Source organism: Panulirus ornatus, chromosome 45 (genome assembly GCF_036320965.1).
Source record: "Panulirus ornatus isolate Po-2019 chromosome 45, ASM3632096v1, whole genome shotgun sequence".
NCBI classification, from domain to species: domain Eukaryota; kingdom Metazoa; phylum Arthropoda; class Malacostraca; order Decapoda; family Palinuridae; genus Panulirus; species Panulirus ornatus.
Window position 1 is genome coordinate 8,532,538 of NC_092268.1, and position 15,241 is coordinate 8,547,778.

At 44.0% G+C, this 15,241-nt stretch overlaps 1 protein-coding gene across 5 annotated transcripts in view; it reads left to right on the plus strand.

Moving 5' to 3' along the window:
- Positions 1 to 10,125, plus strand: part of LOC139762921 (titin-like) — a 49,758-nt gene extending 39,633 nt beyond the window's left edge. For 4 of the 5 annotated variants that reach the window (XM_071688187.1, XM_071688190.1, XM_071688189.1 and 1 more), the window contains exons 4-9: positions 1,954 to 2,031; positions 2,509 to 2,650; positions 4,983 to 5,042; positions 5,478 to 5,692; positions 6,952 to 7,099; positions 8,792 to 10,123. In XM_071688187.1, the coding sequence (XP_071544288.1) occupies positions 1,954 to 2,031; positions 2,509 to 2,650; positions 4,983 to 5,042; positions 5,478 to 5,692; positions 6,952 to 7,099; positions 8,792 to 9,027 (879 nt within the window). In that variant the 3' untranslated portion in view covers positions 9,028 to 10,123. Of the gene's footprint in view, positions 1 to 1,953; positions 2,032 to 2,508; positions 2,651 to 4,982; positions 5,043 to 5,477; positions 5,693 to 6,951; positions 7,100 to 8,791 lie in introns of all 5 variants that reach the window. The other variant, XM_071688191.1, reaches the window with a different exon arrangement.
- The last annotated feature ends 5,116 nt before the right edge of the window (positions 10,126 to 15,241 follow it).

The window sequence follows — 15,241 nt, forward strand, 5'->3', positions numbered from 1 at the left end:
CACGTAATATATATCTTTTTCTTTCAAACTATTCGCTATTTCCCGCGTTAGCGAGGTAGCGTTAAGAACAGAGGACTGGGCCTTTGAGGGAATATCCTCACCTGGCCCCCTTCTCTGTTCCTTCTTTTGGAAAAAAAAAAAAAAACGAGAGGGGAGGATTTCCAGCCCCCCGCTCCCTTCCCTTTTAGTCGCCTTCTACGACACGCAGGGAATACGTGGGAAGTATTCTTTCTCCCCTATACCCAGGGATAATTTTATATATATATATATATATATATATATATATATATATATATATATATATATATATATATATATATATATATATATATATATAAACTTGACTCAATGGAGAATGCACCAGGGTGTAAAAATCCACTAGAATGCCAATTTGTTTTCGTTGTTTTTTCGTTGGGTTTTTTTTTTTTTCGCCTGTGAGGAGCGAGCAGCGAATTTGTTTACCGCGAGTAGAGAATGTTACTGAGCTCGGGCCATCGAGAGAGAGAGGAGAGAGAGAGAGAGAGAGAGAGAGAGAGAGGTTATTGGACCATTTCCAAAGATCTATGTCTAGTTTTGTAGTTAAGGGGGGAACACACACACACACACTCTTACCAAGATCTTGTTCGATGGTGGTACTTGGCAACCCTGTGGACCAAAAGGGGAACGTCTTGGAACAGTGAACCACCTGTCCCGTGGACCTCCTGGAACGGGGGAGGGGAACATTCTGGAACGGAGTCCCACAGGAGACAGATAGAGAGGGATTGTTGACTCGATCTCTCTCGATATTTGGAGCTATTTTGGAACGCAGGGATCTTTGGAGATCATCGCCAAAGATTGATATTCTAGTGAATATTAGAGACACAAGATATTCTCCATCTATTAAGAGAAAACTCGTCTTAATACCATCAGCTCTGAAAATACAGGCGAAAAGACAGAGGATTAAAAACAGATTGGAATCTGTGAGTGGGTACACCTGAAGGAGGGGGCCAAGTGGCCCACATCAGGTACCTCAGAGCGAGGGAAAAAATTTAACCCCCACATCACAAGACTTGGGGGGGACCACCGACCACCAAACCCTCGTTAAATTCGCCCCAATGTCCAGCCAGAAATAACTTTAAACATTTCGTGGGGCGACGCGAAGGTTGGGAAGGGGAGGGGGACGAGTTGCGACACGCGTGCCCGCTGGGGTGCGACAGGGGTTCGACAGCTGTGCTGCGGGGGGTTCGACAGCGTCCGACCGTCCGAGTGCATCAGATAAGCTAATGGGTGGCGCCTCACACCTGTGAAACACCACTTTCACGGCTCCTGTTGGTGTGAGAGATGAGCGTTGGGGGGAGAGAGAGAGAGAGAGAGAGAGAGAGAGAGAGAGAGAGAGAGAGAGAGAGAGAGAGAGAGAGAGAGAGAGAGAGAGAGAGAGAGAGAGAGAAGGGGGAGGGGGAGTAATACTATAACCTGGAACGTAAAGGTCAAGGATTAAGATACGGGTTACATCCCGGCGCCTGATGGCAAAAGCAGTGAGGCTAGAACCCAGGAGGTGGGGGGTGGGGGGGGGGGGTAAGAGGGCGAGATAGAGGTCATTGACGTGCGCCTGGGAGGAGAGTTACAAGTCAGTGACCATAAACTAATGAGGCTGGGTGGTGGGACTAGTGGTCACGGCTTAGGTGCATTGGAGACATATTCGCTCCTCACAACCCCACTTTAGCTGTCATTAGTGTATCATCTCCTAGAAACCACAGCCTAGAAACCACGGCCTAGAAACCACAGCCTAATAGCCATAACTAGAAAACCCTTCACACTGTCCAATGTCTCATCACCTCGACTCATTCATATGCTTTAGGTCAGTTTATGGACGGCACGTCGCCCCCCGCCTAGAGCCTCGCTCCACTTTTGTTCTATCCCATGACACGCCTCTCAATCCTCGTTTCTGACTAAAAACTCGCGTTTTCTTTCAAGGTCTCGTGGATCCGGTCTCGAGACCTGACGGTGCTGGCTGTGGACCGTCACACCGTCACCAGTGACCAGAGGTTTTCGGTAAGTAGAAACCTGGTAGGTAAGTACCTAAGATATAACTATAAACTTGAGACTTAACTAAAAACCTAAAAAAATAAGTAGAAACCCGAGACTTAAGTAGAAACCTAGGATATAAGTAGCAAACTAAGATACAAGTAGAAACTCCAGATTTGAGTAGAAACCTCAGATATAAGTAGAAACTCCAGATTAAGTAGAAACCTCAGATACAAGTAGAAACCCGAGACTTAAGTAGAAACCTCAGATGTAAGTAGAAACCCGAGACATAAATAGAAACCTCAGATATAAGTAGAAACACGAGACATAAATAGAAACCTCAGATATAAGTAGAAACTCCAATGTATAAGAAGAAGTCTTAGACGTTTTATATACATATGTACATATACGAAAGGTGTAAGGTTTCTACTGATATATGAGGTTTCTACTTACGTGTAAGGAGTGTGGCCCCCCTAAGGAGTAAGGTGCCTTTCTTGCCGGCAGGTGTTGCACCCGGAGGAGACAGAGGATTGGCTGCTGGAGGTGCGTGGCGTCCGGGCTGGTGACCAGGGCGTCTATGACTGCCAGGTCAACACGCACCCGAAGATGTCCACCAAGATATTCCTAAAGGTTCTCCACGACCAAGGTGACGACCCACCACCACGACCACCATACGACCACACGACCACACGACGACCACCATACCACGACCAGACGACCACCATACGACCACGACTAGACGACCACACACGACCACACGACGACCACCATACCACGACCAGACGACCACCATACGACCACGACTAGACGACCACCACACGACCACACGACGACCACCATACCACGACCAGAGGATCATCACACCACCACGACCAGACGACCACACGACCACCATACGACCACGACTAGACGACCACCATACCACGACCAGATGATCATCACACCACCACGACCAACAACCACACCAACGACCACACCACACCCCACACACACTCAGCACCACACTCGACCAACCACTCACCCTCAGCCACACACTCGACCAGACACATCACCCTCAGCCACACACTCGACCAACACACTACCCCTCAGCCCACACACTCGACCAACACACTCACCCCTCAGCCCACACACTCGACCAACACACTCACCCCTCAGCCCACACACTCGACCAACACACTCACCCCCTCAGCCCACACACTCGACCAACACACTCACCCCTCAGCCCCACTCGACCCACACCACCCAGCCCACACTCGACCACACATCACCCCTCACCCACACACTCAAACAACCACCCCCACACCACTCGACCAACACACTCACCCCCTCAGCCCACACACTCGACCAACACACTCACCCCAGGGCCATAAAGATGTGTAGAAAGATAAGATCAACAGACAAATGAGCTTCACAAAGTGGCCATGAGCCTCACAAAGTGGCCATGAGCCTCACAAAGTGCACGAGCCTCATCAAGTGGCCACGAGCCTCACAAAGTGGCCACGAACCTCATCAAGTGGCCACGAGCCTCATCAAGTGGCCACGAGCCTCACAAAGTGGCCACGAGCCTCACAAAGTGGCCACGAACCTCATCAAGTGGCCACGAGCCTCACAAAGTGGCCACGAGCCTCACAAAGTGGCCACGAACCTCATCAAGTGGCCACGAGCCTCATAAAGTGGCCACGAACCTCATCAAGTGGCCACGAGCCTCACAAAGTGGCCACGAGCCTCATAAAGTGGCCACGAACCCCATCAAAGTGGCCACGAGCCTCACAAAGTGGCCACGAGCCTCATAAGTGGCCACGAGCCTCACAATACACCTCATAAAGTGGCCACCAGAGGGCAACAGTATCAGCGCCAATGTCAACAAATGGCGGGGCGCTTGGCGGCGTTTGATTCACACAAGTCGCTTTGAAATGACTTTTCCTCTCTTCTGTTTGTCTTGCGCCCCACGCGTGTATCCGGGTACGTCAGTCTCTCTGTTCATGAAGCCAGTAAACCAGTGATCATCAACAGGAGAGACGTCAATAAGCCAGTGTTCGTTACCGGACGAGAAAATGTTTGAGGTACAACAGTTTTGAAGTGATGGCGACGAAGGCGTAAAATACGGGAGGGGAAATTCATATATGATGTATGATAATTATCACATAATACGATTCAGTGCATGTAACCCCCCCCCCCCCATGCAATAATCGCTGTTTACCGCGTCAGCGAGGGCGCGCCAGGAAATAGACGAAGAATGGCCCATCCATTCATATCCTTCCACCTCCAATTTGGTCTCCCACTTCTCCTCGTTCCCTCCACCTCCGACACATATATCCTCTTGGTCAATCTTTCCTCACTCATTCTCTCCATGTGACCAAACCATTTCAATACACCCTCTTCTGCTCTCTCAACTTTCCACACATTCTTCAACGCTCCCAGAACTTTCGCCCCCTCCCCCACCCTGTGACTCACTTCCGCTTCCATGGTTCCATCCGCTGCCAGATCCACTCCCAGATATCTAAAACACTTCACTTCCTCCAGTTTTTCTCCATTCAAACTTACTTCCCAACTGACTTGTCCCTCAACCCTACTGTACCTAATAACCTTGCTCTTATTCACATTTACTCTCAGCTTTCTTCTTTCACATACTTTTCCAAACTCAGTCACCAGCTTCTACAGTTTCTCCCACGAATCAGCCACTTGTGCACGGCTCAGTGATGACGTCATGCATGATGACTGTGGACGTTCCAATAATGATTTTTCATTTCCCAAGATTTAACGTCTCGATTTCCTAACTCTGTTTCTAAGGTCTTTTAAAAAGATATTCCTCGCTGTTTCCAGCCAAAATTCCAATTAATTTAGTGCAATTGATAAATAGATCTCAAAGAATGTCCTTCACCTATGTCTGAAATATCCTCCTAATCAAATACGAAGTCAAAAATGAAGGTAAAAAAAAAAAGAAAAATAATTCGAATTCTTTTTTCTTTTATTTCCAGGTCAAGCGTCCATACTGGATATTCCTGTGTCAGACACTGGTGTTGTCTCGCCCCAAGCAGGTATGGGGTAGGGATATGGGGTTGGGGGGAAGGGGGGAGAGAGAGAGAGAGAGAGAGAGAGAGAGAGAGAGAGAGAGAGAGAGAGAGAGAGAGAGAGCAAGGGGAGAGGGTGATGGGGGGGTGGGGAAGAAAGTGGTAAAAGGGGGGAGGCCAAGCAGAAGAAGAAGAAGAAGCGAAAGCGAAGAGAGAGAGAGAGAGAGAGAGAGAGAGAGAGAGAGAGAGAGAGAGAGAGAGAGAGAGAGAGAGAGAGAGAGGTAAAGCTAAGTGTTTGTATATGCTGATGATTCCTCTGATAGTGGTGCATGTGTTTCGGGTTGGGATGGAGAGAGAGAGAGAGAGAGAGAGAGAGAGAGAGAGAGAGAGAGAGAGAGAGAGAGAGAGAGAGAGAGAGAGAGAGAGAGAGATTGAACTCTAACCCCTCCGTGTCTATCACAGTAGCGCCGGCGAACGATGAGGGGTCAGCGTTGGTAGTCAGGGTGCTCGGGGAGCGATGGGTCAGGGTGGCAGCTGGTTGGACCCTCCGGCTGGTTTGCCGCGCCTCGGGCAAGGCGCTCCACGACCTACACGACCACTCCATCCTCCACAACGACCCCCTCATCTCCTGGTCGCTGGATGGCGTGCCAGTCACCGCTTTGTGGCAACAGAACAAGGTACAGCAAACACGACAGTTTGGATACTTGGAGAGAGAAAATGGAAGAGAATGTGTTGTGTGTGTTCCATTTATGCTCTTTCCTTTTTTATTTCTCCTGTAGAAATCCATTGAATTATCGACATAACTTTGTCATCATCTTCACTACAATTTTTTCTGGTCATTCTACAATAGATCCTCCTTAGACACGACAATTTGGAAGCCTGGAGAGAAATTGGAAGAGAATGTGTTGTTTGTTCCATTTATGCTTTTTTCTCTCCTGTAGAAATCCACTGAATTATCGACATAACTTTGTCATTATCTTCACTACAATGTTTTCTGGTCATTCTACTGTAAACATTCCTCATTGTAGATATGTCTCATGTGTATCATCTTCACTACAATGTTTTCTGGTCATTCTACTGTAAACATTCCTCATTGTAGATATGTCTCATGTGTATCATCTTCACTACAATGTTATCTGGTCGTTCTACAGTAAACATTCCTCATTGTAGATATGTCTCATTTGTATCATCTTCACTACAATGTTATCTGGTCGTTCTACAGTAAACATTCCTCATTGTAGATATGTCTCATGTGTATTATTATTATGATTTACACAACCAGAAGACACACCAATCCGAACGTTCGGGTTAGAGAATATCCGGATTTGGGGATGTCCGGATTTGGAATAATGACTACACACACACACACACACACACACACACACACACACACACACACACACACACACACACACACACACACACACACACACACAGACACCCACACACACACACATAACACCACACACACAGACACCACCAACACACACACACACACACACACACACAACAACACACACATACACACACACACAGACACCCACCCACACACTCAACACACACACACAACAACACACACACACAACACACAATACATCAACACTCACACACAACAACCAGACAACCCACACACACACACACACACAATACACACACACAACACCACATAATACACAACACTCACACAACACACAACACACACCCATTACAACACACACCACAACACCCACACAAACACCATAAACCACATACACACACACACACACACACACACACACACACACAACCAACAACACACATACACACACACACACACACACACACACACACACACACCACACACACACACACACACACATACACACACACACATGACCTTTCCCTCCCCCTCCTGACCCCCAGTTGACCTGTAGTGACGTAGGTTGACCTCGGACAGGTGCTGGTGCGTGAGTCGTGGAGCAGCGACCTGGTGGAGTCAGAGCTCGAGGTACGACGCCTCCATCCGACCGACGGAGGCGCTTACGCTTGCGTCGTGCCCTACGCCAACCCGGACCGCGTCACTGTCTCCGTCACAACGCCCCAGAGTGAGTGTGTGCGCGTCACAACGCCCCAGAGTGAGTGTGTGTGTGCGTCACTGTCTCCCGTCACAACCCCCCAGAGTGAGTGTGTGTGTGCGTCTCCCGTCACCCCATCCCCCAGAGTGTGAGTGCGTCACCCCATCCCCCCAGAGTGTGAGTGCGTCACCCCATCCCCCTAGAGTGTGAGTGCGTCACCCCATCCCCCCAGAGTGTGAGTGCGTCACCCCATCCCCCTAGAGTGTGAGTTCGTCACCCCATCCCCCCAGAGTGTGAGTGCGTCACCCCATCCCCCTAGAGAGTGAGTGCGTCACCCCATCCCCCTAGAGTGTGAGTGCGTCACCCCATCCCCCTAGAGTGTGAGTGCGTCACCCCATCCCCCTAGAGTGTGAGTGCGTCACCCCATCCCTCGAGTGGGTGCGTCACGCGTCATTGGGGGCGTCAAGGGACCCCCCCACCCCCCCTCCCTGATGAGTGCGTTGCGCCCCCCCCCTCCCCCCAGTGAGTGTGTCACGAGACAGTGAGTGTGTCACGAGACAGTGAGTGTGTCACGAGACAGTGAGTGTGTCACGAGATAGTGAGTGTGTCACGAGACATGTGAGTGTGTCACGAGACAGTGAGTGTGTCACGAGACAGTGAGTGTGTCACGAGACAGTGAGTGTGTCACGAGACAGTGAGTGTGTCACGTCCTGGGACGGTGGATCACTATGTCTCCTTTTAGATAAGTTGAGTTTTTAAAGAGGTTGTGAGAGGTGTCATGCGGTTGTGAGAGGGTGTCATGGGGTTGTGAGAGGGTGTCAGGAGGTTGTTAGAGGTGTCAGGAGGTTGTGAGAGGTGTCAGGAGGTTGTGTGTCAGAAGGTTGTGAGAGGGTGTCAGGAGGTTGTGAGAGGGTGTCAGGAGGTTGTGAGAGGTGTCAGGAGGTTGTGAGAGGTGTCAGGAGGTTGTGAGAAGGTTGTGAGAGGTGTCAGGAGGTTGTGAGAGGTGTCAGGAGGTTGTGAGAAGGTTGTGAGAAGTGTCAGGAGGTTTGGTGTGAGAGGTGTCAGGAGGTTGTGAGAGGTGTCAGGAGGTTGTGAGAAGGTTGTGAGAGATGTCAGGAGGTTGTCAGAGGTGTCAGGAGGTTGTGAGAGGTGTCAGGAGTTGTGAGAGGTTGTGAGAGGTGTCAGGAGGTTGTGAGAAGGTTGTGGAGGTTGTAGGAGGTTGTGAGAGTGTCAGGAGTTGTGAGAAGGTTGTGAGAGGTGTCAGGAGGTTGTGAGAGGTGTCAGGAGGTTGTGAGAAGGTTGTGAGAGGTGTCAGGAGGTTGTGAGAGGTGTCAGGAGGTTGTGAGAAGGTTGTGAGAGGTGTCAGGAGGTTGTGAGAGGTGTCAGGAGGTTGTGAGAGGTGTCAGGAGGTTGTGAGAAGGTTGTGAGAGATGTCAGGAGGTTGTCAGAGGTGTCAGGAGGTTGTGAGAGGTGTCAGGAGGTTGTGAGAAGGTTGTGAGAGGTGTCAGGAGGTTGTGAGAAGGTTGTGAGAGGTGTCAGGAGGTTGTGAGAGGTGTCAGGAGGTTGTGAGAGGTGTCAGGAGGTTGTGAGAAGGTTGTGAGAGGTGTCAGGAGGTTGTGAGAAGGTTGTGAGAGGTGTCAGGAGGTTGTGAGAGGTGTCAGGAGGTTGTGAGAGGTGTCAGGTGGGACCCCGATCTCTAAGACCCCCGATCTTGTACTTCAGAACCAGTGGGCGGGCCGTCCAAGCTCGCGTCGTCAGACGAAGGGCGTGGCCCAGCGTCGCCTTCGTCAGGGGGTTCCTCCTCCTCCTCCTCCTTCTTCAGCGGTGAGGAGGAGGCGTCCGAGGGAGCCGTGGCAGGAGCAGCAGCTGGCAGGGCAGCTGTCATCAGCGGAGCCATTATCCTGGCTCTCCTCCTCATCCAAATGGCTCTCTGCGTCTTTTACATCAAGAAAGTTTAACATCTTCTGAAAAGAAGAAAAACACAAGATCGAAAATGTTTAAAAATTCTGAAAAGAAGAAAATTACATTTAAAATCTTCTTAAAGAAAATAACATTTGAAATCTTCTGGAAAGAAGAAAATAACATTCAAAATCTTCTGAAAAGAAGAAAATAGAAGATCGAAAACGTTTAAAATCTTCTGAAAAGAAGAAAATTCAAGATCGAAAAACATTTGAATCTTCTGGAAAAAAAGAAGATCGAATATTGTCTTCTCTGAGATATTGAGAGGGAGAATATTTGTTCTCTGGACGGGTCATAAGAGGCCATGACATGAGCCTCAAAATATATTTCATTCGTGTTTGTGGCCGAGGTTTTAAAGTATTATAGAGACGATATATAATATTTGAACACCTTTGCCAAGCTAAAGAAACTCAAGGACGACATTAATTCGGCCTCTGGGTCTCATGGAGAAGGTTTCTATCCGATATATAGGAGTTGATCTAACTTTTATAGCACCACAAATTACGAAGAAAATGTTGTTTTGTTATTTTCTTCTCCAGGAACCCTATTGTCGTTCTAATTCCTCTATAGTGAAGTATAGGAAGACGAGAAAGTGTAATTTTTGGAACAAGAGGAAGAACTTTAAGTATAGAACCTTCCCTGTGTCTATTCTATGGTTAACATATTAGACTACTTCCTCCCCTTCCCTAAGACACCAGATTTAGCATAGTTTATGGTACAAATATTAAACGTTTTCTATGAACTGTTTGTATTAATAGAAAACGTTAGACTAAACTATTTTATAGGAGTAACTATAGTAAACTTAAGCTGAGATGGTTTTCTCCCATTTTTTACAGTACTGAGAGACACTTTGAGGACGTCATGTCTACGCAAAATGCTGACAGTATATAGTGAATTGTTATAGTGAGTTTTATAACAAATTGGTTCCTACAGCGTCTCTGTCTGACGTGTAGACGCACTGTAAATCAAATCTTTGATACTATTGTATTATCAGTGTTGCTCTGTTGTATTTTCTACTGTATGTTCTATGCCAGGAAGTGTTCAGGTAGGCACTTATATATATATATATATATATATATATATATATATATATATATATATATATATATATAATATATATATATATATATATATATAATATATATCCCAGAAGAGATAAGTGACATATAATGTTAAACTCCCATATACTTAAGGACGAAAGTCACGGACAAAACCTAGGTTTTAAGGACACAGTTGATCTATCCCATAGACCCTTCTTGCCCCCATAAGAGACACCTCTAATCTATCCCCAGGATGGACGTCCCTCTTCCCTCTCCTCCCCTTTGGGATAGGATGAACTAGGGTCAGGAGTGCATCTGACCAGGTCATGTTGGCAGCCCTGACCAATGGTGGTGGTGGTGGCCCCCCCTCCCCCCCTCTCTCCTCAGGAAGGATTTGTTTTTATTTATATTTTGTTTATTTGTTTGTCTCTAGGAACCAGATGCGTTCGGGAATAATCCACCGTAGATATTTTTCGTAAGATGAAGCCTTATTTTTTCTTTTCTTTCTTTTTTTTCTCTGTAAATTTTCTCTATTTCTTTTCTTCCGCTCTCAATTTTCGCAATGGATTTCTACTCTCTGCTATAGCCTTATTTTGACTCTCTCTCTCTCTCTCTCTCTCTCTCTCTCTCTCTCTCTCTCTCTCTCTCTCTCTCTCTCTCTATATATATATATATATATATATATATATATATATTATATATATATATATATATATATATAATATTCTTTCGTCTGTTTCCTTGCGCTACCTCGCTAACGCGGGAGACAGCGACTATAACAAAAGATAAAATAATAATGATAAGTCGATAATTTTTTTCTCTTTAAAAAGTCCTTAAAATTATTTAAGGGATTTGATATACCTCTTAAGTGTCTTGTGTTGTTATTATTGAATAATTTTTTTTGATAATTTTATTATTGTTTTTTTTGACTTGTAGATTTTAGGTAGAAGTCTGGTAGATTAATTTTCCCTTGAACACGACGGTGTACGACCCCTTGAGCACGACGGTACGACCCCTTGAGCACGACGCTACGACCCCTTGAGCACGACGGTGTACGACCCCTTGAGCACGACGGTACGACCCCTTGAGCACGACGGTACGACCCTTGAGCACGACGGTACGACCCCTTGAACACACGACGGTACGACCCATTGACACGACGGTACGACCCTTGAGCACGACGGTACGACCCTTGAGCACGACGGTGACGACCCCTTGAGCACGACGTGTACGACCCCTTGAGCACGACGGTACGACCCCTTGAGCACGACGGTACGACCCCTTGAGCACGACGGTACGACCCCTTGAACACACGACGGTACGACCCCTGAGCACGACGGTACGACCCCTTGAGCACGACGGTACGACCCCTTGAGCACGACGGTACGACCCTTGAGCACGACGGTACGACCCCTTGAGCACGACGGTACGACCCCTTGAGCACGACGGTACGACCCATTGAGCACGACGGTACGACCCCTTGAGCACGACGGTACGACCCCTTGAGCACGACGATACGGCCCCTTGAACACGACGTACGACCCCTTGACACACGTACGACCCCTTGACACGACGGTACGACCCCTTGAACATCCGGTACGACCCCTTGAGCACGACGGTACGACCCCTTGAACACACGACGGTACGACCCACTGAGCACGACGGTACGACCCCTTGAGCACGACGGTACGACCCTTGAGCACGACGGTGCACGACCCCTTGAGCACGACTGTACGACCCCTTAAGCACGACTGTACGACCCCTTGTCTCCCATATCTAAATATTGATTCCCATTTTCCTTGAATTCACTCGAGATAGAAAATGTTGAATCCCCAAAATTATTGAGATTCAATTAATAAATGAAACCCACTCAAGATTAAATTAATTACCTTCCAATTAATAAATGAAATCCACTCACGATTAAATTAAATACCCTCCAATTAATAAATGAAACCCTCTCAAGATTAGATTAATTACCTTCCAATTAATAAATGAAATCCACTCAAGATTAAATTAATTACCCTCCAATTAATAAATGAAACCCACTCAAGATTAAATTAATTACCCCAATTAATAAATGAAACCCACTTGATTGAATTAATCACCCCAATTAATAACTAAATTAATTACCCCAATTAATAAATGAAACCCACTCAAGATTAAATTAATTACCCCAATTAATAAATGAAACCCACTCAAGATTAAATTAATTACCCCAATTAATAAATGAAACCCACTTGATTGAATTAATCACCCCAATTAATAACTAAATTAATTACCCCAATTAATAAATGAAACCCACTCAAGATTAAATTAATTACCCTCCAATTAATAAATGAAACCCACTCAAGATTAAATTAATTACCCCAATTAATAAATGAAACCCACTTGATTGAATTAATCACCCCAATTAATAACTAAATTAATTACCCCAATTAATAAATGAAACCCACTCAAGATTAAATTAATTACCCCAATTAATAAATGAAACCCACTCAAGATTAAATTAAATACCCTCCAATTAATAAATGAAACCCTCTCAAGATTAAATTAATTACCTTCCAATTAATAAATGAAATCCACTCACGATTAAATTAAATACCCTCCAATTAATAAATGAAACCCTCTCAAGATTAGATTAATTACCTTCCAATTAATAAATGAAATCCACTCAAGATTAAATTAATTACCCTCCAATTAATAAATGAAACCCACTCAAGATTAAATTAATTACCCCAATTAATAAATGAAACCCACTTGATTGAATTAATCACCCCAATTAATAACTAAATTAATTACCCCAATTAATAAATGAAACCCACTCAAGATTAAATTAATTACCCCAATTAATAAATGAAACCCACTCAAGATTAAATTAATTACCCCAATTAATAACTGAAACCCACTCGATTGAATTAATTATCCCCAATTAATAACTTAAATTAATTACCCCAATTAATAAATGAAACCCACTCAAGATTAAATTAATTACTTTCCAATTAATGACATTGTTCTCTGTTGAATTATGGGGAAAAAGATATCTTTTTGTAAGTGAAAAGCTATTTATAGATACATATTTTTTTTTTCACTATACCAAAAGGTAACCTGGATTACGTTTTCTTTTCTTTCTTTTTTTTTGAGGTCCATGGTGGCCCATTAGCAGGTAGCCATTGAGATAGGAAATTACATTAAGAGAGAGAGAGAGAGAGAGAGAGAGAGAGAGAGAGAGAGAGAGAGAGAGAGAGAGAGAGAGAGAGAGAGAGAGAGAGAGAGAGAGTATCTTACAAGTATATATCATTTTTCTTCTTCTTTTTTCATTCGTCTGAATGTAATGTAATTCTTCAGTCTCCAGTCCACTTAAGGCACCAGTAACCATCAGACGGTCGAAGGTAATTATGTAATCACATGTATCTCATAGAACAAGGTTACATTTGAGACGAGATATGTGATTAATGTACTCATATGTACATATATAATCATGTAATCAAATATGTCTTGCACAAGGTTACATTTGAGACGAGATATGTGATTAATGTACTCATATGTACATATATAATCATGTAATCAAATATGTCTTGCACCAGGTTACATTTGAAATGAAATAATTATGTAATCATGTAATCAAATATGTCTTGCACCAGGTTACATTTGAAATGAAATAATTATGTAATCATGTAATCAAATATGTCTTGCACCAGGTTACATTTGAAATGAAATAATTATGTAATCATGTAATCAAATATGTCTTGCACCAGGTTACATTTGAAATGAAATAATTATGTAATCATGTAATCAAATATGTCTTGCACCAGGTTACATTTGAAATGAAATAATTATGTAATCAAGTATGTCTTGCACCAGGTTACATTTAAAATGAAATAATTATGTAATCAAGTATGTCTTGCACAAGGTTACAATTGAATCGAAATATATGTAATCATACGTCTATTGCAGAACTGGGTTACATATGAATCGAAATACATAATCGTGTAATAATTTGACGAATAATTACATTTGAATGCATTAAAAAATAAATAAATGATTGATTGGACACCATGATTTCCAGCAGATATGAATTCTAAGGTAATTAACTCCAAAAAGTAATCTCTCTCTCTCTCTCTCTCTCTCTCTCTCTCTCCTATATCATATATAGTAGTTTATAGGCATATAGTACGTACATGTGTCATATACTGTTAACTATATATATTATATATATATTATATATATAATATATATATATATATATATATATATATATATATATATATATATTATATATATATATATATATATATATATATATATATATTCCACTAAGGAATGAGAGTGTGGAAGAATAAAGACATAAGACATATTTGGGAATCTTAATTACCTTAGAGTCTTAATTACCCCCTGAGGACTTAATTACCCTGGAGTCTTAATTACCCTGGGGTCTTTATTACCAATGGAGTCTTAATTACCTAAGAAGGTCTTAATTACCTTGGAGTCTCAATTATCTCAGGGATCTTAATTACCCTGGAGACTTAATTATCCCTGGGGTAATTAATGTCTGACTTCACTTTGTGCAAAGATTTTTTTTTTCTCTCAATTTCTCCTCGAAGTTATTTCTTTCTTCTTCTGCTTCTAACTCCTGAACACAGTTGTTTTGTGCATTAGTTTCAAATGGATAATATACATATAGTTCCACGCCCCTTCTATCTTAATGGCGAGGGTCAAATAACATATGATTGTTAAGAGATAAACATAAAAAAATGACATAGAAGGATTGAGTATATATGATATACGTGTTCCCCTCCAATTGGGTTGGTGAATCTGTGGACCGTGTCTCATCGCTGGTGAATCTGTGGACCGTGTCTCATCGGTGGAGTGTATTTCCCTCACACAGTGGAAGGATATAGAGGGGAAAATATCCTCACTTGGCCCCCTCCACCTTCTTCGTTCCTTCTTTTGGAAAAGTAAAACAGGAGGGGAGGATTACATCGTCAGGTTGAGATACAAAAAAAAAAAAAAAGGATGATGACACGAAAGTGCACTTGGGAAATTATGGTCTTTCATCGTAGATGCTATATAGTGAAGATTGTCTCTAGATAGTGAAGATAATCCATATATATACTACATATGTGCAGGTAAGAAAATATGATATGCATAATAATTCTCCAGGTTTTTGCCACGC